The sequence below is a fragment of the Cyanistes caeruleus genome, chromosome 11 (assembly GCF_971803275.1).
Source record: "Cyanistes caeruleus chromosome 11, bCyaCae1.hap1.1, whole genome shotgun sequence".
Lineage (NCBI taxonomy): Eukaryota > Metazoa > Chordata > Aves > Passeriformes > Paridae > Cyanistes > Cyanistes caeruleus.
In genome coordinates, this window is record NC_141711.1 from 13834812 (window position 1) to 13860986 (window position 26175).

General features: G+C 36.3%; 1 protein-coding gene across 22 annotated transcripts in view; it reads right to left on the bottom strand.

Moving 5' to 3' along the window:
• The window catches only part of CACNA1D (calcium voltage-gated channel subunit alpha1 D), a 168727-nt gene that overhangs the window by 97376 nt on the left and 45176 nt on the right, over positions 1-26175 (bottom strand). For all 22 annotated transcript variants that reach the window (XM_086846684.1, XM_086846699.1, XM_086846702.1 and 19 more), the window contains 4 exons: positions 9778-9917; positions 5888-6030; positions 4375-4527; positions 3375-3571 (listed from right to left, as the gene is read on the bottom strand). In XM_086846684.1, coding sequence (XP_086702810.1) covers positions 3375-3571; positions 4375-4527; positions 5888-6030; positions 9778-9917 — 633 coding nt within the window. The remainder of the gene's footprint in view (positions 1-3374; positions 3572-4374; positions 4528-5887; positions 6031-9777; positions 9918-26175) is intronic.

A 26175-nucleotide genomic window follows, 5' to 3' on the forward strand; every position in this document is an offset into this window, starting at 1 on the left:
CTAGCATAAACTGGAAATGAGGTAGAGAGGTGCTCTCAGCTTTGGAATGCGAGCCAGATATTAAAAACTTGGGCACACAGAGGCTGCCACTTAGCTGATAACAAGAACTGCACCAGGATCCAAAACAGAAAGCCTGAGCCTCCAGTGAGGGCTCCAGAGGAAACTGAAAGGACCATGACTGGGAATAAACACAGTCCCAATAGAAGAGGAGGACACACTGTGATGCACAGCCACAAACACACAATTTAGGAGCACACGTGCTGCACTGGCTGCTGAGAACAAGAACACCTCGTAACTTCTCAATTCAAACCTTTGCCACTAAGGAGTCGTAGTTTTTGTGGACAAACCCTGTAATGCCTGCTATGCAGTGAGTTACAAGTTAGAGAGAGTAAAGAGGCCAGAAGACACTGAAACCCAGCAGGACATATGGGATTGGACACTAAAACCCAGCAGGACATATGGGATTGGGATGCAAACTGGTGAGCAGTAGGATGCCCACATGAGTCATGACAATCTGAAGGGGCCCAGCAGCAGCAGAATCAAGGCCTCAACTCACAACAGAGATGCATAAGAGAAAAATCATTATTGGTGCTTGGAGAATTTTCAGAGCAAGTTGACTGTCATTAACCAGGTGATAACGAGCTGTGCCAGTGAGTGCTGTTGGAAGCTGTCATTTTCAGCTGTCGTCCTTGCTGACAGAATGCCGCTTAACACAGTGCAAAATATTGCACAGATTTCACCCACTCACATTACACCTGCTAGCAAAAGAAGCCTACATAAGTTTATTTCACTGTTCACACAGTGACCAAATGAAAAATGAGAATTTTGTGCAGTTTCTAATATTTGTGGGTTTGGTTTTATTTGTTTTGTATAAAACTCATTCAGTCTGTATATTAATAACAGAGTTCTAAGTAAAAAGAAACCCACCAAATCCATGCACATCGAGCTAAAATGGCTTCCTCATATCCTTTTATTACAACTTGGTATCCCCCTAATGCTTTTACAATTTTCAAATGAATTTCCAATTTTTAGCTAAATCTACCCCAGCTTGATCCAGTGATAAAATTAAAACACAAATTGTCACTCCTCTTGTCCTCAGAAAGTAATTTCAGTTTGACAATGGGCAACTTGTTGGTCTATAAGATAAAAATAATCTGAATGCATAACTTAATTATATAGGCATCAGTTAAGATAGATTCAAAAGCCACCTGAATATCTGATTTTGACTGTATTTCACTAGGTCAATAAATATTTGCTTCACTGTCTAATAATCCCAAAATCATTCGTAATAAAATGAAAAATGATGCCCAAGTACCTGTAAATACATTCTACATTGGAAACTCCTTATAGAGAAAGAAGTAAAAACAACATGCATAATTTTCAATTGTTTATAATTTTCTTAAACTTTTCATTTTGTCTGATCATGAAAATATTCAACATCCTATTTTAGAAAATATTCAACATCCTATTTTAATGATTTTTTTCTGCTGTCACTGGAGACTCTGCAAAGGTTTCTAAAGGGCAGCAGATTAATTAGGGCATCAAATCCCAGGGGAAAAAACGTTTAATTCTAAGACACTAAAATCGTTTCTACATGTTTTGTAACAATTGTATTCTAAACAGAGCAACTCTCCAAAGCTTTTATATCCATTTTCTTTGAAAAAAGTTGGATGAATTGTCAGCTCCTGAAATGCTGGTTTTCTTTTGCCTCAAAAGATACTAAAGGTGTAATTTTTTTCTAGATAGCCATGGCACACCTTCCCTTTTCAGGAAGAATTTAAATAATTGCCATCGCCATGAACACAAACCATAAAGCACATATTAATTCTACATTCACAGAGTCCCCTAGAAAATTAGGGAGAGTTGGAGTGCAAACTCCAAGGAACTGAAAAACCTTTACAATGGGAAATCATGCTGTATATGTAGCCATACATAATTGCTATTCATTAGTGTTGAAGGTTTGTATTCTCCTAGCCAATTCTGTAACTGATAACAGAGAGTGGAAGAAGACATCCATAGTTGCCTTTGTTTTTTTGTCTTTCAATCCGAAAAGAATGTCATTTTACCACCTTATTATCTTTAACAGTGATAGTGGCCTAAAAACATGTCCATATTCTATACTTCAGTATCACTGATTTTATCTGAGACTACACTGTGTTATATGTTTTAGCAAGAGCTTATTTCACCTTGATTTGCAACAAATGACTACATAAAATTGTGTGGTCATTCACTGGGTAAAACCACATTCTTAAATACATCCAGTACTCCCCAATAGAGGCACTATTAGTAAATAATTCCGCTTAGCCAGACAAACTTGAACAAACTCACAAAGTGAGCTGCTCTCAGCAACAAAACCTAAAGTTCCATTAAGATACTCCTTGAGATTACTCATCCCTTTTTAACAGCTTGCTAACAGATCCTTACCAGTAATCACTCTTCTTTCTTCCATATGTATTTTCTACCATTTGAACTGTTAGAATTGTGGTTTTTAATAAGGTCCTAATAGCTGCAAAGACTTACTGCTGAGTAGCAAGTAGTACAGAATACTCTCACTGATGTTCAGCACCTCTGAGAGGTTCCATCACAGACTTCTTGAATAACCTTGGACAAACCACTCATAGCAGATATTGAGACATTCTGAGGTTCACAAAACTTAGAGTGGAGTGGGGTTAAGCAGAGACATGTCTATCTGTGGTTTTAGGTGACTCTGTTACTTTAAAATTCTGTGTGTTCATTTTCCTCCATTCTTCAGTTTTCCAGTCTGTGTCCAGCTGACTGTCGGTGTTGCAAGACTCTGGAAGTACCATACCTTACACCAAAGGAGCATTTAAAGATGAGGATTTACACAGTTAGGTTTTTGAATACCTTTTGCTGCTTCCATGAAGATGATGTCAGGGCCACAGCTCCTGTAAATCTGTAGTTTCTGAATGGTTAACATGATTTTCAGTCCCCATGGCAAGCAATGTCAGTTGAGAGCTTGCATTGTTCTAATTTATGTTAACATTGTGAAAAATTCTGCACAAATACTGCAAAAAGAGAGCTCTTAAGCCTAATCAGTGAAGACATACTTAATATCTGTAGGCTCACACAAAAAAATGCTAGTCCAAAGGACATAAATGTAGTTTTACATTTATCCAAATGGAAGAGGCAAAAAACCCTTAAAATAAGCAATGAATAAATTTGTTTCTAAAATGTCCTTTTAGCCTGAGGAATCCAGTAACAGACTGTGACTGAAACAAGTATGCAGCCGAGCTTGTCTCCTGCAAAACTCACCAAGATTTCCTGTTGATAGTACCGTGAAACACAGCTCAATCCCCGCTTGAACAGAGAAGTTTGCTTAAAAGCACACAAAGCTCAGTGATTTATGAACTTACCCAGTACAACACATCAGTCCACCCTTCCATGGTTATACACTGGAACACAGTCAGCATTGCAAATGCAAAGTTATCGAAGTTGGTTATGCCTCCGTTTGGTCCAACCCATCCACCCTTACATTCGGTGCCATTCATGACACACTGACGGCCGTTCCCTGAGAATGCACAAGGTGCTGGATCATCTTCAACTAGTATATCTGGAAAAGGACCACAAAATCAGAGCTGTGAGTCCTCAAGTTTTCATGAGTTACCCCATCACATGAGGAAATATCAATGCTGTTGTGAGATAAATCCCAATTTCAAGCTGAGAAAAAGCAGCACATCAGAGCTTTGGAGCTTTTAGTCTCTCTCAGATCTGGCCCTTACAACCTCAAAAATAGGTTTATAAAAATAAGCAAGCAGTGGAAAGAAGCACAATATAATAATACATAGTTTCTTAGAAGCTCCTCCTGCCGATTTTTTCCTTCCTTTTCACTGCTGCTACTTCATTTCATGACCATTAAGGAAAAATGGATCTAATTCCCACACAGAGTCATCTTCATTACTTAGCTGAATAAAAAAGCATCTTTAGCCACCAGGTAGGATAGTTTCACTCTTTCAAAGTTCTCCTACAACACACTTCCATTTCACTATTTCACCTGGACAGAAGAGCACACATTTCAGAACTGCACTCCTCACCACACCACAACAATCTGGATTTGCCCAGATTTAGTCACCCTTACTTTCTTCACTACTGGTATATCAGCTACAAGTATCAGAAATGAAAACCTGTTCAGAGCATGGTCCAGTCTCTAACTGGTTTGATTTTTTTCCTGACTTTGGTATTGGGTTTCTTTTTTGTTTCATTTAATGCACTGTACCTAAAACTGTGAACCAGTATAAACTGGGGTTAAAACAACTTTAGTGCTTTGGCCCCAAGTTTTATTTCAAACTGAAATACCACAGATTTGAAAGAAAACATCATCAAACCCTTACTATAACCAACAGTTTAATGACTTACCTGAATCAATAAGAAAACAAGATTTGTGCATTTTTCCAATAAAAAGTTCCAATCCTATAATAGCATAGATTATGATTACAAACAATACCAAAAGGGCAATATGGAGGAGGGGGACCATGGCTTTTATAATGGAGTTCAGGACAACTTGTAAACCTAAAAAAAAAAGAGGATACAAGATATGAACCATATTTCTACATTTTACTCTATCAAATTTTATATAATTATACATTATTGGGACTAAATTATACAGACATGCAGAGATAATCAGATTTTTTTAAAAAACATCTACTAGCCAGAACCACAAAATGTTCCTGTAACATAAAAATCTTTGTAAGAATCTAAAATTTTCTGTCTAATTAGTTCCTCTGTTAATAAAATTTATATCATAGAAGTCAGGGCTTGAAATGCGTCACAAGAATCTGTGGGCGCTTTTATAAAGAAATGGCATGTAGTCAGTGTGTGCCTGTAGGTCATCTTATATGACCTTTAAGAAGTTCTGTGCTAAAACAAAAACTTTTAAGAAAAAGTGCACTCAGCCAATTGTAGAACTGTCTTCTTACCCTGGGGAGAAAAATATAGTTAACTGGGAAAACACATTTCTAATCTGAACAAAATTATTCTTTCATCATTAATCCCTTTCAAAACTGCTCTATTTTCTTTTTTTTCAATTAAATATTTATCCAGCTTTTGGCTTTACCAAAATGAGCTAATCCCAGACTAATAAAGTGCCAATGGGAATAAAATATGACTCTTTTTTATCTTGATAGACTTCCTCTCTGAGATTTCATAGGAATGATTCTGTCCTCACTGAAGCCTTTTTGCAAAAAATCAATCACTTCCATGTTACAGTCCATGATACAATAAACACAGAATTAGCTTTCTTCCTTTGAATGCCTTGGAAAGAGCTGAACTGGAAGTCATGAACCTCCTATAGCCCAAATAGCTTCGATAATCAGTAAAGCATTAAAATAAAATGGGAAATATCAGAAAATTCAATTTCTTTCTTAAACAATATTCTTCTACTTTTGAGCTTCCTAATTTATCTGTTAGCTCTGCTGAGATAAAAAGAAGGCACTCATGTGCATTGGAGGGGGCAGGAAACACAAAATGTGTAATGTGCTCTGGCATACACTTACCAACATATAAACTATTTTAGGACCACCTACACTTTCAGAGGCAGGGGTTTAGAATAAAAAAAAAATAAATTTTATTTTTTGGTGTATTTGCATCTTAACATATCATTTACTTTTATATAAAAGTTCTATAAAGAAAGTGTATTCCTCTGTCTGGTTATTGAACTGTGTAAGGAGATCATTCACTGACTGAATTCACAATCCCTCATTCAACTTGAAATAGGGTATCATTCATCTTGAAATTCACTTTGTATACATATCCAGATAATAAAAACTCAGCTGTATCCCATCTCATTTCTGCAGTGTCTGGAAGAAGACAGTTCAATAACCAGAGCACTCACATTCCTGATGGCAATGGAAATAAAGAGAGCAGAGCTTACTGGGCACTCCTGATACAAGTCGGAGAGGTCGCAGTACACGAAAGGCTCTTAGGGCTTTGACATCAAAGCCACCAGGTTTGCCACCTGAGTGGCTGCCACCGTCTGTTTCTTTGGTTAATTGTTCCAATATTACACTAAATAATCTAGAAAATGAGATGAAAGGCAAGGTCATCACTATCCATTTACCATGCAGTCGAAGGTATTACTTCAGAAATTAGTTGAACTGCAGATCATTCTGCAAAGCTGTTCAGATGTCAAATTGAGAGGTATATTTACACATTAAATCATGACAGACGGAGCTATGAAGCACAAGACTTTAAAATCCCTCTAGAGAATGAGGATCACACAGTTTCCAATAATTTAGCATTCAGCTTATATACACATTTTGCTATTTTTAAATAAATGAAGCTACTTTGCCACTTTTGTTCAAACATTTTAGCTTTAACATTTGGAGAATTAATCTTCCCTTTACAAGAAGAAATAGATAATAACTAAAACCATCTGGTTTAATTTTGGTGGAATACATGAACTCCAAGTAGCACAGCAGTGCAATATTCTACATACAGTCAGCAGAAACTGAATATTTTAAAAATAATTAGAGTTCACCATTTAATAACACCAAAAAGATTTGTTTCTTACACATAACACCTCTGAGGAAAAATATATTCCCAGATGGCTCATTTATTATATTGTATTTTTTTCCCTGCAGAAATGAATTAGTCATTTATTAGAACAGTTTGCAAGACAAGACTTATTTTGCCTTCCCACTTTTAGCAGCAATTTAAAGTGATGCATGTTCTTGAAATTCAAATTAATCTTAGGTTTATTTTAGTTTGGAGCTCCATCTCAGATGCATGGGTTTCTAGACTGTCACTAGACCACACAAACTATATTATCCTTTGCACAGAGTCTGTAGTTCTATAGTTGCAGAGCTGCACTTCTCCTGAAAGGATTATCAAGTTAATAGAGTTTTGCAATCATGAGAAGCATTTCACACTTGTAAAGGATGCCTGAAATGTGCAGGGTTTTAGTTTGGTCATGAAAAGTTTTCACAGCTCTGGCTAAGAGCTCTGACATGCTGGGTAGTTGCTTAAAATCATGTATTATTTAATAGGTTGCCTAAACTAGATTATTGAAGGCTTTACCCTCCCCCCCAGTAAGCAGCTGACCCACATCAGTCAATATCCATCCCTAGACTGCTTCATCCTGCTCCAGAGAAAAACTCAGCCCCAAAAACTCTACAGATGTCACAAGGAACATCAGCAGCCCACATCCTGTTACACCAATTCCAGACACTGAGTATCAGGTCCTGATTCAGCCCTACAACTTAAGAGAAGCGTAATTGCAGGAAAACAAACACCTCTATGATTTCAAGAGTCACTATTTGTGCTCTAAAGACAGACATTATTGAAAAGTCTTCTGAATCAACTCCTGAATTCAGAGAACCTTTCAGCCTGTCAGTTCATACAACATTCAGAAAATTAAAGGGCAGGTACTATGAAAGCTTTATCTACTGGGACCTTATTCTTTCACAGACATCAGCGGAAATTACATGAGACCAGGAAGGTAAGTAGACTACTCAAAGTAATTTGTACTCTGATGGGTTACAGAGAGAAGTGACAAAGAGTAGAAAGCATCACATTCACAGCTCTGTCTCCAGCTCTGTCATTTTGTGTTGTCCAGCTGAAACCAGGACATATGTCATTCCTAAAAAGCCATTAAGGTATAAAACTATTGATCTTCTTTATTGAAATTTACATCCATATTCCTCTACAGTTTACCAAAGTTTAAAGGTTTAATTAAGATTTGACCTTAAAAACATCTCTACATGTGTTTCCCTTTTGCTTGTAGATATTTCTTTAGATGTAATTAAGATTAATGCAATTGGACTGCTACAGTTTCTGCTGAGAAAGCAGATTTCAATACATTCAATATAGGACATCATGGCAGCTCTTTCAAAGCTATTAGAATACCTAATGAAATTTCCCATTGAAGCTAGTCAAATAGAATCAGGTCCAGAAGTGATTCCATATCCACCTTGGGTTATATATGAAAATCAATTTTTCACTAGGCTTTTATGTATTAATTAAATAAATGGGACTCATGCTTGCTTAATCATGCAGGTTGTGTTCTTACTGAAAGAACAAAAACATTGCTCACAGTTTTGTCAGTGTGTGACATGTTAGGAAAGGTCCACCTTGTCTTACAGGAAGGCTGATGACAACCTGCACAAGAGTTTATATTCCAAACTTTTGGATTTGAAGTACAACTTAATTTTAGTGTGGTATTTTAGGCACTTGATAAGATTTAGTCTTTTTCTATTCGTATCTTCAGCTAATTCGGTGTGAGTATTTGACCTAACTACATTTAGCCTCCAATAATAAGTGTTTTAGGAGTTAGTGGAAAATTTTTTAGTTATCATGTATTTAGGACACAGCCAAAGATAGAGGTCATGTTAATTAGACTGCTCCAGGGTTACTGTAACTCCGTGGTCACTTGACAAAAGAGAAGAGGTCTATTCAAGTGACTGCTTGGCAAGGGAACAGAGCTCGTGTGTGACAGTCCCCAACCTGCCCACCAAGCTTCCCCTTCAGGCACAGAGACCAATCTGTTGAGAATGACCTGACCTGATGAAGCATCTATTTATACACAATTTTTAGTCCTGCACCACAACTGCCTGCATGCCAAAGGACTGGCCCAAATACAACCTTCTCAGTAACATTTAGTAACTCATAATCAAATAGTTACAAATCAGGAATTCTTATATTCACAGTACTTCCCCAAATTAAACAATGCTTTGCCACAAATTCCTTTACTTGGCATCTCCTTCTTTCCCTTAATGCAGTGACAACTTATAAGCAGTACACACTCAAATTTCTGAGCCTTTTCAGTTACAGGCAGACCTTGGTATGGTTTGAATTTAAAAACGAAATTAGAATTGTGCACTGCAAGCCAAGGTCATGCTTGCTACTACATACAAAGTTATACATGGATAATGCTCTCTATGTTCTAGATAATAAATACTTTAAGAAAACAAAATTTAAAGTTCTGGTTGAACAGTTTTTTTAATATAATCTCCACAACATTTGGGAAAGTGGTGAATAGTTACTCTCAAGATTAATTCCCTAGACAGATGAAGGTAGGCTCTAATGAAGTAGCACAACCACTGACATAGAGCTGCTGACACAAAAATAATTTATCAATAAGTAGGTGGATAATGTAAGTTCCACTCTTCTGAACAGGCATAAGGCCATAGCAGTCCCTTCTCTGGGGCAAAGAACAAACTCTGAGGTTTCCTGGTACAGCAAGGTGCACAGGGTAAAGAATAAAAGGCATTTTTAACATATATTCTATCCCAGGCAAATCAAAACCATATCTCTATCTGGGGCCTGACATGCAGCACCCAATTTTACTCAGATTTTGGGAATATCAAGGAATCACTGTTAATTCTGTCTCCCCAACCATTCTTCTCCACTTTGAAACATGTGGGCCCTCCCAGAGGTCTTTGTGAAACAGATGAGCTCCACATAACTGCAGTGAAGGGTTAAACAAATAAGTAACGTGTGGCCCTTAAGAGATCAGCACATGGAAAGACACCAGGAGTTTACCTTGAAAAAATCAGATAGAAAAGTTTCTGAAAAACAACTCTGGAAATCTCCAGCAGGACTCAGAATTCCCTGGGAACTTCTACTATAAATGCAATGCAGTCTATAGCAAGAGATAGCACTGAAAACTTTCGGACTTTTTAAATTTTTTTCCCTCAGTTCATTCCTTTACTCCAAAGAAACAGAAATCCAGCATAGGCTGCTACTCATAGCCAAACAGGCCTATACCTACCTCACTGTAAAGAAAATTTTAAATATTTGTATAATGGAAGATAAGCTACTTACCCTACTATTACTATTACAAAATCCAATAAATTCCATCCGTTTCTAACATATGCATTGGGGTGTAATAATAATCCATATGCTATAATCTTCAAAAATGTTTCAACTGTAAAAATTATCAGGAAGGCATATTCTACTTTTTCCTGTGGAAGACAAAAAAAGTACAATGAAAGATAATGAATGTAACAGCTCTTTTTACTATTGACAATTTGCAACAAGTGGGTACTGATCAGCACTAAGGAAATACCTTCATGGCAGTTTATTTCACAGGTTTTAATTGCATAACACTTAATGATAACTGTACTGACAAGGTTATAATTACATAATTGCACAAGTTTTTCTTGTTTTCACATTCTGTGAGGAAAAAAAAAAAAGCTATTTCTGCAAACATGGAAGCATACCGTACCTGTGCTAAAGCAAACAGTCCCATCCACGTCAATAGGATTCTCTGCATTCATTATAACCAGAAAATGCTGTAGAACAGAGCCCTGGAAATATCCTTGGAAGGATATTGGAATAGTATACCACTTAGAAGTGGTATACCTCCTTTCACTAATCAAAAAGTTTTAATTGTTTAATATTTAATTTTACATTATCTTGCAACTTTTTAATCTTGAATTGACTTATTCTTCCTTCCATATAACCAGAATTTCTTTAAAATACCCTACTATATTTGAAGAAACTTTAAGGTACTGTACAACCACCTTGTATCATTGAAGCTCCAACATCAAATTTAATAGTTTTTTAAATGTTGTTAGTTTCTGCATTTTACCAAAATTCTTATTTCAGAGCTATATACTGAATACCTTTTCCTAGCTTACTAGATAATTTAGAGAGAAGAAATCCCCAAAAATATTAGTAGTATGCTTGACTTGGTAAATTGTAGAAGTCATCACTATCAAAACAGAGCAGTTAACATCTCCGTTCTTTTTACCTTCAGATGAGATTATTTTATTATATTCTGTAACATTTTGTTTACTTATCTGTTGCTACTCAAATATTACAGCCAAGAATTAAAGGCACAAAGAGTATGTTTCAGTTTTTAAACCTGTTCAGGAACACATGATGCTGCTCATTTATCACATACAAGGTTAATTACATATATGACTATAACCACTCAGGATTAGTCTTCTACTATCATTACTCAAATAGACCACCAACATTACACACAGAAATACATTGTCCTTATTTGTTACACACAAAAATACACATTCCTTATTTGTCACACAGCTTGGCACTTTCATACATAACCATCACCAATCAATGAGGACAGTTGCTAGATAACAAGAGTGAAGTGGCCTCACACAAGAAAAGTGAATGTCTTGTGCACCAAAGTCCACCAAGATCTCTTTGGCTAGAGAGCACCACAGAGATTACAATAATATGAATTATCAGCATTCCTGAGAAACACACTCAGAAATGCCTAAATACAGGAAATCCTACCACGCACACATTCCACAATAACAGATATTTCTGTCTCCCTGCAAACAACTAAATTTGCAGCTTGGTTATAGGAAGACAAATAACGTAGGAAAACATAAGGAAGACAAAAATATTATGGTTGTCATTTGCCATGGGCAGAATATGTATCAAAATCATAGTAGTAAAAGAAAATGTGAGACAAAACATATATGCTTCATCTATGCCAAATTTCAACTGCGTCTTCATTTAAAAGGAACACAGGATCCAGGACTGGATGGGACCTTCTGATCCAAAAATAACATCATGGGTCCCTATGTCCACAGTCCTGTTTTATAGGCAACCATGTAATTTAACTCCATCCATTAATGTACCAGTTCCATCCTAAAACCCACCTTTGCTCTTCACTGATCCCCTTCAAAAAATATTCCAATGCTCTTCTGCTCTTTGGGCTAAATGCCCCAGTGCCAAAGTTACACAACTTTGTTAATGGTCACACAGCCCTGCAGCTCACTTTAATGGGACAAATCTGAACAACCCTGGCCTATCATTTACCATCCATCTTTGAAAAATAATATTGGTCTCATTCCTGCTTATTTCACATATGAAAGGAGGAGTGTTTCTTATTTCCTAAAAACTATTGCAGACATTAAATTATAGCCATACGGAATGTAGAACAATCTCATTTTGAAACTCACCGGTGGGCTTAGGGTCAGTGTGTGTCATTTGGCAGACAGGCCATAAGAAACCCTGACAGCTGCATCAACAGAAGCCATATGAATCTCAGCAAGGAAAGTGCTGCACCTTGGGTTAAATAATTCCACACCAAAGGGCTGAGAAAGGACCTGGAGGCCACAGTGGGCACTAACTTAAATTTGTTCTCATTTAAACCAAACAAATTCCAAATCTTCACTGCTTCGTTTTTCCTCCCTTCCTGCTTTCTTCCCTTTCATGCTCTCACACTTTATTTATTTATTTTAAAAGCACAACCTGTGTCTTCCACAGAGGCCAGATGATTGACTTGGGCCTACAGTTAACAACATTCAAAGTCCAGGCTGTGCTTTCCTCCCAGACCCTTTGGCCCTTTCATGAGTAGGCAGCCAACAGATGTTCTCACGCAAACTGCAGAGTTAACAACCTGCTCACCCTCAGGAAGGCTCTGGCGGTCTCTTCTCACACTTGGATAATTTCCTGCTGGTCACTATGGACATCAATTTTTGCCTCTGCAACTCTGATACATCTGTAGGCCACACATCACCTTGTGCGTCCAGAGCTTAAGCAACCACTACTCAAGAGTAAATAACATTTAATTTTCAGTACTAATGAAAGAGTGGCAGAGGCAGAGTTGACTTGGGAAAATTAAACTAAAAAAGTAAGAGATAAATTCAAAATACAGACTCAAGACTGCAGTTTTGATGCAAGCATTTATCTGTTCTCTTTTCTCCAGAGTGCAGAAAACATATTTTTGTTCAAATTAGTTGATATATTCAAGTGAACACTTAAGTTCATTCAAAATGGAAGTAGGAACACTAAAAAAGACAACTACACAAAATAATGAGATACCCGAGAGTACGTATTGAGTGCTTGCAAAAGAAAATCTCTGTTAAAAGAAACCAAGAAGACAGTTTTGGTTCTAAGAAATTGCAGAGATCCAAGCAGAATTTGTACATAAACTCTAATATCTATTATTGCATTTAGTTCTACCCTCCATCATAAAATTAGCATAAAAAAGTGACAGCTGTAAACCTAAGGAAGATATGAAGCACAATATGTCTGCGTTCTGAAGGATCTAATCCTGAGGCTGTATAGATTAATAGTTGTTTGTTCACTGATTTGATAAAGCTAGGTCATCTCTCCTTACAGGCAGCTGATTCCAGCAAGGCTGTCTGACACTTTTATTAATGCTGCTCGAAATCTTCAAGTCTCAGCAATCTTTTTCTGAATATATGATACAAGAGGACTGATAAGATAAACTGCTTTTCTCATGGAATTCATGGAGTTTGCCTTTGATATGACCATGGAGCACAAAACAAAGGCTACCATTACCCTATGAGTTTAGGTGGAATCATTGGAACTTCATTTTCTAAAAAAAAGAAAAAGAAAAAAAAAGAAAGAAAAAGAAAAGCAAGCATTTGCTTTCTTATTTTAAGTAAATCAGCTTAGCAGAAACCCTGTTGCTCAGGAAATCTTTTCCCCCACCCTAGCCAGATGGTGTACATTAGTCATCATTTATTATCTTCATATTTTCAAAATCTCTGAAAGAAATATGCAAAGCTACTGTTACATGTCAGAAGGTGACACACCAAAATTCTGCATTTACATTAAGATGTTTCACAAGATAACTGTTTCAAAATAGTAAGTCATTAATTTGCAAAACCTTAATCTACTATGCTAGGTAATTAAGTCCTACTATATTAAAATTTCTATTCCCTTAGCATCAGAGAAGGGAATAATTTCTTAACTGAAGAAATGCATTTTTGCATCCAGACTAACAAACATGCATCAGAGTAAAACCTCCTCAGCAGATAAAGTGACTCAATTTAAGCAAATTAAGCAGACTGATCAACTTCCTGAAGTTTAGACACAAGATACTTTGACATTATTGATTTAGGAATCAAAAAGAAAAATCACATGCTGTTTAATAAGTTGTGTGACTGATGTTTTGACAACACATATAAAGCTATTTAGCTTTTTGACAATCAGCCATTTTTTCAAGTTCTAGCACTGGGAAAATACTCCATCCATAAGACAGAAAAGTAACTTGAGCTTTGAATTTTAAAATATAACGATTTAATTTTTCACTTTGTATACCCCTGAAAATCACCCACGACATGCAGCACAGTAACAATTAAAAAATAGGAAAGTAAACCTGTTTATTGCCACATGTGAAAAAAATGTTATAGCAGTTTCCCAATACAGAAAATTAAACACAAACGGAATCTATACACCTGGCAAAAAGAAATCTATATACTCACCTTTATTTAATAAACTTTAAAAGCAGAAACAAAGTCATGTACTAGCAGGATTAGACATGGAAATTGCTCTCTATTAGAAGAATCAGAATTACTAATCACTCAACAACTTGGTGATAACTATTGGATTAACAGTGCCTTTAGATACATAACAACAAACAAGGAGGGTGAGTTTGAAAAACATATTTTAAGGATTCGTGCTCTGATCAATCCAATTAAATCATGTTAAATCCTCATCAGCGCTCACCCATTGGAGTGAACAACCACTGCTCTCTATCAGGTGTCTGCCTTACTGTCCTTGTGAGTGCAGCTTTGCTTCAGACAGTGCTCTGCAGCAATTTTAGAAAATATAATTATGTACACAAAATGATACTCCTTTAATATAGACCTGGGCAACAGATGTTGTTCCCATAATTCAAGTGCACATTTCATGTACATGAGACCTTTTATTTCTGAATACATTGAACACATGTAAAATCCAGGGCAAGACTGGGCAGGAATTTGGCATTAGGCCCAGAAACATGTCCAGTTTTTTGAGGGGCTTTATAGGACACCATCACATTACTGCAGATCCAGATGCTCTGACATTTCGGGCTGGTGCATCTGATGGCAAGGCTGATACTTGAAAGTCAACACCAAGTACAAACTTCATACTTAGAGTAGAAATAAGTAGGTGTTACACAGCATGGACATTCTTATACCAGTTCAATATTAAATGAACAGGATGTCACATTCCTAGCACCACTACCAAGCAGAAAATCTCACAACATTTTTACTGTTTTCAAGGAGAACACAAAATCCTTTCATCTTTTTTGAACTGAGGATTCACAATCCCATGGTCTGGTCACAATTAACAACAGTTCACTCTCCAGATCTCAAGCAAGCATTTGTGTTTGCAGGAACAGAACATGCAATAAGAACATCTCAAATACTGAGTACAGCAAAGGAACAAAATGGATGTGCAAGCTATGTGCTGAGATGTAATTAAAATTAACTGCAATTAAGTTTCTTAAAGTCCTTTTTAATCAATGTAGTCTGAGAGAGCATTTGAATAACCTACATCACTGAAATAGTACCTCAAGCTTCAAAGACAGTTTTAGTTTTACTTTTATCTGACAGGTTCTGGCAGCTAGAGGTAGATGAATAAGCAGAGGATATTTAACACTGATTGCTTTTTTCATTATTTCCTGCAATCGCTTCCTCTAAATGCACTGTAGATCTGCATTTCATCTTTGAGTGTGATTGCTTCTCGTATTTTTAAGCATGTATTTTGCACTTTACGTTGTAACATAATAATGGAGATGTAAACACCTCTGTTCTGTAAATAAGCATTTGTACAGACAGAAAAATGTTGCATCCAGATTTACAATTTTTCATACAGATTACAGGCATCTGTGTGGAGCCACATTGGTTTTATTCCTATAAAATTTCTATTTAGTACACATTAAGCATTTTCTGTTCATAAATAGGAAAAAATCCAACCTCATTGCCTGTTTTTTTCCCTGTTATATTTAGGCAGAGCTCTGCTCTGGGACAGGTAATGCAGAGCTTTGCTGAGCAACAGCTGGGGAAAACAACAGACAAACACTCTGTGTGTACATTATTAAATCCACCATTGGCACTGCCTTGCACACCCTCACAGAGGCACAGACAGCCCTTCTGCTTCATATTGTTGTGAAGAAATGAGGCAAATGCTGTGATTTTGAAGATTTTATCATAAATAACTAAAAGCAAAACTGAACTCGTACAAATTGACCATCTACTAAAATATTATCAAGAAAGGTCCCACAAACCAATCACTTGGCAATGACTGAATTCTCACAAGGTGAGAAAGGCAGGTTGTGGAAATGCCAGCGGGCAGTGACACGTGAGCTTCAGTCCTAAATCCACTTGAAGATTGAGCACAGAATTCCAAAGAATCACACAAATGAAAGCAGGCCAACTAAGCAACAAAAAACTGGATTTTATTCCAGGTATATTCTATGTGTGTGTCTTTCTGCCCTAACTGATGATATTCAGGAAAACAAGGCCAGCAGTAGAAGGCAGAAGAAGAGAATATTTGTGTATACTTGCACATGGTCTCATAATTTTCCTTACATAGTTGAACAGAAACAGTGTCAAGTGATAAATTAAACCTACATCTAGTCATAAAACAGCATTAATGTTAAATTATATTTTAATACCCACTATCAATTTTATTTATTTATAAGATACCAGGTTTTGGCCAGAAACCAGGGTATGAGACTATTAGTAGGTCTCAGATAGCTAAGTGAACATATTTAAATTCTGAAAATTTCAAAATTAAGATAATTTTGTACTCCTTATAAATTAATTCTAATCATGCAGAAACCCACAAGTAGAAAAGAGACAGGAGCACTGACATCATTAAATCCTCTATTGACATTAGAGCAAGATAGGCAAAAAAAAAAACCAAACACCAAAACAACTCCAAAAGCTAAAAGAAATTGTTTTTCCTTAAAAGAGAAAAACTACAGCCCAAAATCTCACCAATTAAATCAAACTGTAATTATTTTGGCATTTCACAACGATACAGATAAAAAAACGTGTTCTTACAACATCCCATGTGAGCTCTTCCTGTATTTTTCTGCTGATCATACTTCAAATACATATCTTGAGACCACTTATATATTTCTTAAAATGCTGTCATAAAAATCTTTCAGCCATCACAAAAACTTAATTACTCTGGTGATACTTCAACAGCCTGGATTTAAACCTACCCATTAACAATGCCTATTTTTTCCCCTGGTTTTCCAACACATGTACCTCCTTCTTTGAGCAACACAATTCTGAAATGCCCAGGTCTGCTCACTCTGCACTCAGCTCTTCTGTAGCTGAGCTTGCCAAAGCAAAAGTCTGTCCCAACAGACCGACAATTCTCCAATGGGATCTGAGGGAATGTGACATCCCAAATGAAAAGAAAGGGAGAAGACCAAACAGGTAAGGGTTTTTGTATGTTAGCTGTTCATTCACAGCTCTATAATGATCTGATGCTGTGTTTTAAGAATGTCAAGGACTTTCTGTAAAAAAACACCAAAAAAACCATTAAAACAATATGGAGAACAGATTGGATCTGAGTTCTGTTCTGCATTGATAGTGTCAGCAAGGAAACAGAACAAGGACATTCCTTGAGTAGGTGTTTTTCCCCTTGATTTATTCATCTGATTGCAAATCTAATTTCCACTTTCATTATGAAAGAACTGGACAAAACTGATAGAACAGTTTCATCACGATGCTTTACTCATTAATCTGTCAGATATATGACTCCATTAGCTCTTTGCTTTTGTCAGCTTAAGAACTACAGAATAATTTGTTAAGAACATACCCAATGAGACAGTTTCTTTTTCTAAATACCTTCAGTAGGGTAGAAATTTGCATTACATAAGGCTTAACAATTTAGCTTGGTGGGGTTTGGTTTGAGTTTGTTTGGTTTTGGGGGGTTTCTTTGTTGGTTGGTTTTTATTATGGTGGAACTGGTTTAACAAACACCCACCAATAAGTCTCTCAAAAACTCAAACACTCTATACCTGCCCCATGTCCTGGTCTGATCTCGAGGTGAATTCAAAGGGAGGATGTGGTTAGGCCTGTTACTTCTTTGGAATTTTTCTAATCATCCTTTTCAAGATCTAAGTGGAAGAGCCCCAGAGCAGCAGTCAATCTGAGAGATATGTCCCTGCTTGTGTTCTACTATTGCTCCTTGCAAACCAGCAGCATCAAGAACACTTTCTCTAGCCCTCTGCTTTTGGAGAGCAGTCAGCTTCCATGGCAAGGATTGGGTATCTGTATCAGGACTGGCTAGAAACTAAAATATTATTTTTTAAAAATTTCAAGGGCGTTAAAAAGTACTGGAGAATGTGAGCCCCTTACATTGGTCAAGAAACTGAAATTACATTGAATCAATTAATTAATTAGTAATTAAGAAATTACAGCATTAAGAAATTTCTTCAGAGAAATGTGTATTTAGTTCTGACTTTGTTTTTAATACATCCTGATATCAGCTCAGCACTACAATTTCATACAGAAGATGCTGAATGCAATGCATGATGTGGATATGATGATTTGATACTGAGAGGAAGGTATGATTGCTAAATTAGTTCAGTGTGAAACATCTAATGCCTTTCTGAGAACTAATGCTGCATGGTCTAGTACCTCTTCCCAATTCGTTTCTTTCAGAAAAGAAATTCTTAACTCCTTAGACACACTTTGATTTACTCTATCTATTTGTTAACAGGCAAAACAAAGTATTGCACTAAAACCTCTCCAACAAATATAGAAAGACTGTATTATTTATGAGCACACAGCCTGCCAGAGCACTAGAAGTCATAAACTACAGAAACGTCAACAGCAATACTGCTGATGAAATACATTTACAACTAAAAGAGAAGGCAGGATAGAATATTACTGGTAGATGCTGCCCAGAACAACAACGTAAGGAACCAAAAAAATGCATTTATCCAAACTGACAGGAGAATGGTCTGCAGTAGCCATGAAAATGTTAAAGCACAACTTTATCTTTGATAGTCTCAGTTAGCTGAACAAGATCTCCTCTGCAGTTTTCTTCTCCTGTGGTAGTTTTTGAGCCAAATGCTTGAGGTATCTATTTAATAAAAAAATTCATTTAGCAGTCAAAAAACAAATAATGCACTAATAAAAGATTTTATTTTTGAAAGAATATATCATAGTGAATTCCAGACATGTGAAATACAATCTGTGGCTGTAGAAACTGGTATTACTCTGCAGCAATAAAATGCAGGAAGATTCTCATTTTGTGTATCCACTACATATTTGGATAATTACAAAAGGGAAGCTCTCTATGTTCTTTCAACTTGAACATTAGGCTAAATGAACATGGAAACATTTTCATCACACATCTGAGGGTTAGATTGCTCTGGCTGTTCCATAACAAAGAAAATGAGAATCAGTAGAAAAAATACAAGGGAAAGGTGCTCTTTTGCCATGACAGTGTTCAACGGAAGCCCTTTGCTCCTCTGCAAGCACAGAGCTCATGGACAAGAAATATTAAAAGGTAGAATGGCTCTCTATAAATAGAAAGGAGTTGCAAGAAAAATTTTTAAAGTAACATAGCTAAACCAACAATTTGTGTCCAGTCCACAAACAAGACCCATGATATACCTGTTTTAATTTCAGCAGCACTCAGGTATAACACTGATCCACTCTTATGAAAATGCATTAAAAATTGACACATTTAGCTGGTTTCTAGTAACAGCACCACCATGAAGCTTTCCTCTGTTTTCTTCATTCTAACCACAGTCAAAAAGTGTTCAAAGTAACCCTAAATGTACAATATTGAAATAAAGAAAACCATGGAATGCTACTGATACCCACTGCTGAAGTATTAGAAGACTTGCCACAGCAGAAACAACTGAAATACCTGAATAAATTTGAAAACATTTTTGTTCATTTCCTCTGATCTGCAGATCAAACCTTACTGATAAAAAATCTTCAACTCCAGATAGAAAAGAAAATATTAGTCTACCTGCTCTAAAACCACATTTCTCGCTTCTTTATAGTTGAATCAAGCTTTTGCTCTTATCTTGTGGAATGTTGCTAACGTAATTTAGGGTCCCTCCAGCGCTTGCTACAATTACAATTCCAGATTCTGCAAATGCTTCTAAGTGCATCTTTGTAATCTCTAAGTTACAATGCAGAATCATTTTCTTCCTTTCATTTCCCATCCCATTTCCCATTTGGCATCCCAGGAGATGTATCTAGGTTTTGAATGTCTCATTTTGTTTTCCACTTCTCCACACAGAACACTTGATCAAGAAGATTATTTATTCCCATCTGAACTGCATCTAAGCCTGTTTTAATTTATTCCCCTATCTGGAATATCAGTTTTGATTTCCAGAGAACTCATTGTCCACAACAATATATTCCTAAGTGCTCTGTCACTGTTTCAAGTTCACTTCTGTTATGACTATAAGAGTTTGCTGTCTGCTTTTCTTCCACCTATAAAACTGCTTTCCAGCTGATATAGAATATCATAGCCCCTGTGATTTTTCTCACATCTATCCAGTGGAATAGCCCCTAAAGCATATTTACAAACAGTATTCTTCAAAGTAATTACACGAAACAAGAGCCATTACCTCCCTCTTGGAAAAAATAGGTTTCCTCCACTGAAAAGCCAAAGTCTCTACTGCACTCAAGGGGGAGGGGGGGGGGGTGGAGGGTGGGAACTGATCAGATAAAAATCCCAGAGACCAAGAGCCAAAAACAAAAATATTTTTTTCTCTTTCAGCTATATGCACAGAATTTAAAAACCATGCTGAAGGTCATGGAATCATTAAGGTTGGAAGAGACCTTTAGAATCAACTGGTTCAAATATCAACCACCACCACCACAATCACCCCTGAACCTTATCCCCAAGTGTCACTTCCAGATGCCTCTTGAACACTTCAGGAGATGCTGACTCCACCACCTCTCTGAGTAGCCTGTTCCAAAACCTAATCACTCCAGTTAATTTATTTTTTTTCCCCTAATATCACATCTGAACCTTTCCTGACACAATTAAATGGCCATTTCATCTTGTCCTTTCTCTTGAGATTTGGTAGAGGACAACAATCTCTTCTAAGGGAGTTGTAGAGAGTGATAAGGAGCCCTGAATTGCCTTTTCTCCAGACTAAATAACCTCAGCTGCTCCTTGTACAACTTTCTAGACCCTTCCCTAGCTTCACTGCCCTTCTCTGGACACCAATATCTCAATCTCCTTTTGAAGTGAGGGGCCCTAAACTGGACATAGGATTCAAGGTAATTTGATTGCCAAAGTAAAGATATTTCTTTATTGCCAGAGGAGCTGAACTGAAAATTCTATTAGTCTCCCACTGTTTCAGTGAAGACAGCTCTAAAAATTATTTGATTCTCCTTCAGTGAGTGTAACTAGAATACAAATCTTTGTACCTTAATAGCCTGGGAGTTGCTGACGTATGGAAGTCAGTTTATACTGCATATTGGTTTTTAAAATGACCACTGAAACACTTGCAAATATTTTTCACAATCCACTACTACACATTGAACAGCCAATGAAAATATTGGAAAAATTAAGGTCCAAAAATTAACAATAGTTCCCTTAATATGGGAGGAAGACTGACAGGAATTTACACTCCACAGGCATAATTCAGAACCACCTTGGAATCAGCAAGCACCATTTTTTGTTTCCTTTTGTGAACTGACATTTTGACGTCACAAGTTCTCTTCTCCAATTCCACCAGTCCCTCGAATTTGAAAAGAGGGTCTTCGTGTCTGCAGAAAAAATGCCCAATACTCTGCAAATCAAGTCCTCAAAGTGCAACAAAATGCTTTAATTAAAGCTTTTTCCTTTGCTTAATGTTATTCCTAATTTATGATTTGCCAAAGGCACTGTTTTACTCGTGTTTCGATGGAATACTTAGCACAGCGTGAAATAGATGGCATCTCCTCTGTAGCAAAAGTGAAAGGTTGACTTCTGCCCTGGGCATCTTTTATATTTTGTGAAAGCTTAGAGGTAGAAACTGAAGCATGATAATTGAACCTTGAAGAAAAAAGTAGTGACATTATAAGAACTGTTTCTGTCAAGTGATAAATATCCTGTGATGTGATATATTTAATTTGTACAAATAAATTCACAGTGTTAATAAAGATTAAAAGGTAGTTATGCCATCCAAAACAGGACATGCTGACATATAGTAGACCACACCACTCCAAGTAATGGTGCAGGCTACTATCGAGTGAAAACAAAACGGATAATTCATCCAATTTTTATTTTTTTTAATAATCCTGCATTTACATTTATTATACACAGCATATTTAAAAGGTGGTTTTCATATTCTCCAGTGCCAAAGGCATAAACCTGAAAGTGCCAGTGGAAATAACAAGTGATGTAATAGAAGTGTGTAAAACCTGAGGCAATAATACGTCGCAGTCAGAACCCAATGGCTCTGCTCAAGTGACACACACATTTGCACTTAGAAGTTTTGCCTTTTTCTTCCTTTGGTTAAAGCTAGCACAGCAGCATTCTCCTAGTGAGGTGTGTCAGAACTAATGTAGCTGAATGTAGTTCACTGTAATTGAAAGTAATTCATGCTGTCACATTTACTGTAACGAGAGGTCACATCTCCAGGGCCATAAATGTTGTTCACATTAATCGTAACTGACACCTTCCTCCTCCTTCAGGGTAACGCAGCCATATTACATAGCTTACTTCACATCCTTTTTAAGCATCTGAACTTTTTTATGTTTGGCTGGTTTTGTGGTTTGGTTTGGGTTTATTGGTTTTTTAAGCTAAAAACAGGCAAAAACACCAGCAACAAATTCTTCCTTGTGCATGGTGGTAAAGTCATCTCACGGAAAAGTATGTAACAATAATTATGATTACCCTGATCTCCAAAAATCCTACAGATTACTAAAAATTATGACCTAAAATCTTGTCATTCTGGAAACAAAAAAGTTCTTAAATAACAAATACATACAAGTCCATATTCTAAAAGAGCAAGTAATATACAACACACTCCATAATGACCCCCTGGAGTACATGCATTAATTCCTAATACTTACATATATTATGATTTAGGAATCATAAAACCCCCCAGTAAACCAGGTACTTATTTTGGAACACTTAAATTCTATACTGACATGCCAATGAATGAAACTCTATTCTCAACATGCCTTTGTATACTTCAAACCTGATAATTCGACTAGGTCACCATTTCCTTCTTAAATATTAACCAGTTATTTTGGGGGGTTAAAACATGTAAGTCTAAATCTTTTGATCCCTATTTAACAAAGTTACACACTCGAAGAAGTCTCCTCAAAGCACTGAATGCATGTGCACACCATAATTAACACAAGGTGTAGAAAGTGGAAAACTTCTAATCTGCATGCTTAGTTTATCCTGAAATATAAGCCAAAAGATGAAAGATGCTGAAGAAGTGCAACATAAAAACACAAGAGTCCAGCAAGAGTCTGAAGTGCTTGTTGGCCAAACAATCTAAATTTCTTAGTTTTGTTTTGGTTGGGTTGTCCAAGAACCTGGGTTTTCTCTTGGAAAAATTAAGTGGTATCCTAACTCAGAATTGAAAGCTTAGGGTTTGGGGTTTTTTTCTAACAGATCCTTATGGGAACACAAAACATAAATTTAAGTTTACTCATAACAATATCCATCACAACTGATAACATTAATGACAAAATATTTCACTGATGACTCTCAGAACTGGGTATTAAAGAAGTGAAGAACAAAAATAGGAGCACAGATTCAAATTCATTTCTATAATAGCTTGGAATAGTGCTGTTTTTTGAAAGGCAAATTAGCCTTAAAGTTACATTTATTTGAAATTGATCATGACTCCACAACAAAATCAGCTGTTTGATTTCCTCTGGCATAACTCAGTAATAATGCTACTGAAACCAAATAAATTAGATGAGTATATTAATTTTTGAAGAATAAATGCTGAAAGACTCCAAACTCGCTGTCTATCATAGAACCCAACTCTTCAGGCATAAATAAAATTGATTCTTTCAGAGACCAATTTTTCTGTTGTCTGATAATGTCATTTAATTTTGGTGAGGCATCCAGCAATTGTGCAATTTCCTACAGTAGGATTTGGTGTAGAGATACACAAAACATTGCTGTGAGCCCTGTAGTAAAAGTTTGCTGAATGACCTAAAACACCAAAAAAACAAATGCATTACCTCACTGAAAAATAAAAAGGTATTATGCTTATTCTTCTTATCTATAATTAACTTTTACTGTTGTATTTTTAGCAACATCACTCAACATTTCTCAGAAATAAATCTAGGTTTTTCTTCCAAACAGGTAAGCACTTCATGTTTCATTATTACCACACAATTGCATAATATTTGTCCTGCACCAGTATCTACAACAGCCTTGATGGTGTTTGTTGTACCAAACATATTATCAACAAAGACAAAAACATGATTTACATTTAAAGTAGCTCCCCATCTCAGCCTTAGCTGCATTATAATTCCATCCATTTCTTACTCTGTAGAAAGGCATTTCAGCACTTCTACCCAAGTACCTCATTTATTCCTAATAGCAAAGGTTATCATTAATCTATATTTTTCCAATATATTATCACTTGGGAAAGTAGCTCAAAAGTCATAGTGAAACCATATTCCAATAAATCACCATTGCCATTAATACCTCAGCACCACTACAAGAATACATAATTAAATAACTATGTGCTTTTCTAACTAGGGAAGTGACTTTTGCTTTAGAAATAGTCTTTCCAGTTCTATAAAGATTAAGTCAGAAAATAAAAATACGTTTACATAATAAAACATGCACTCCCTATTGAGTCAGGTAAAACACAGCTACTCAGAGCAGGTCTATTATTTGCTTAGGACTCTTTATGTACTTCAGTAAATCATAAAACACTAATTTCAAAGTTTTTGGTGAAAAGAAGCAGCAGCACTAATTAACCAGTCTTCCTAAACTCAGAACATGGTTTTGCAGATATTCTAAAGCTCATTTCTGTACAATAATTTCACAAGGAGTATGCAGTCTAATACTGTATTAGGACTGGGGGCTAAATCAAGACAATATGGCAGGGAATTCAAATTTTCCCTTTTTCCTACTTTATTTTTTTATTCTTTGCTGCACTCTTTTCCAGCAGATTTGACAGCACTGAGAAATGAAGCTGTGGGGCCAAATCCTGCTAAAATGAATGTCCTGTTCACTCCTACTGGAAGTCTGTTCCCATATCTCACCCCTCTGGCATTTACAAAGCTCTTCTAATCACTAATGTAACTTTACCCACAGCTAGTTGATACCCAGGTTGTTCTTGTGCCAACACTACCCTTTAGATAGAGCAGCTTTCCTCTCCCCCTCATGTTCCCCCACTGAAATTCTCTCTCATTCTTCAATTTTCCAAGCTGAAAAATGTCATGCTGTTATAGTTCCCTCTTATGAAATAAGTTTATTTTACACAGTCATCCTATTATCCTTCCTCTGCACCTATTTATTTGAATTGATCCACAAGAGGATGATTAATTTACCCTCTGTCAGGGAGCAATTTCCATACTGTGACGAAGAATGCACATAAATCTCTTATGTAACTTTAAAATATGAATTTCTTATACGTCTGTTTCTATGAATCTCTTTAAACTCCATCCCTTCAAATCCTTACTTTAGGGTCAAAATTGTCACCACTTGAACTCCACCAAAGAATCAACACTAGTTTCTCCAATCACATCTAACTGAAATCCTTCACATCAGTTTTTGGAGCTCCCCAGACTTCCATTTCAGTAGGCCACCTTAAGCATTTATCATTTCTATAAAAGCACATAGTGTTGCTTTACATGTCACATGTGGGGAGCCCTTTCCATAGGAATGCTTAAAAGACATCACTTTTCTGGGAGGAGAAAAGGATTATTCTGGTAGGTTTGCATAAAGTTGTCTTTTCCCTTGTTACATAAGCCTTGATGGCTGTGCTGTCAAGTATTTATCATGTCCAGAGTTAAACAGCATTTGTCTTTTAAGTCAAAAGAAGTAGGCCTGAACCCAGAATCTGGAAAGCATCCAGTTGTAGTAAGGTTTTCTTTGGATGAAATATGTTGGACAAATGTAAAGCCTTTTTACTACTGGTACAAAATATGGTTGGATTAGGTCTTCAGGCTATGCGCTTTGTCATTTAGATTCCGTGACAGCAACAAGCCATGAGAGGAGCAGAGAGAAGTTAGTCAGGCAATCAGCTCCTGTGATTATTAAAAACTTGACATTTATGTAAAAAAATACTTCACACTGAAAGAAATAATAATTTTCTTAACCTTTACTTGCACTCTTCTAAAAGTATGATTAATCAGGGGCTATGCTCTGTATCTGTTTATTTCTCTGGTTTTTACTGCATGTATTGGCACAGGTCATTTAAAATGCTGTGACTTGTTCTTTCCCTGTCTCTTGAGCGTGTACCCTTTCACCTTAACTTGCTTTCCCAAAAATAATAAACCTACTTCAGACAGAATCATTCTGATAATACTT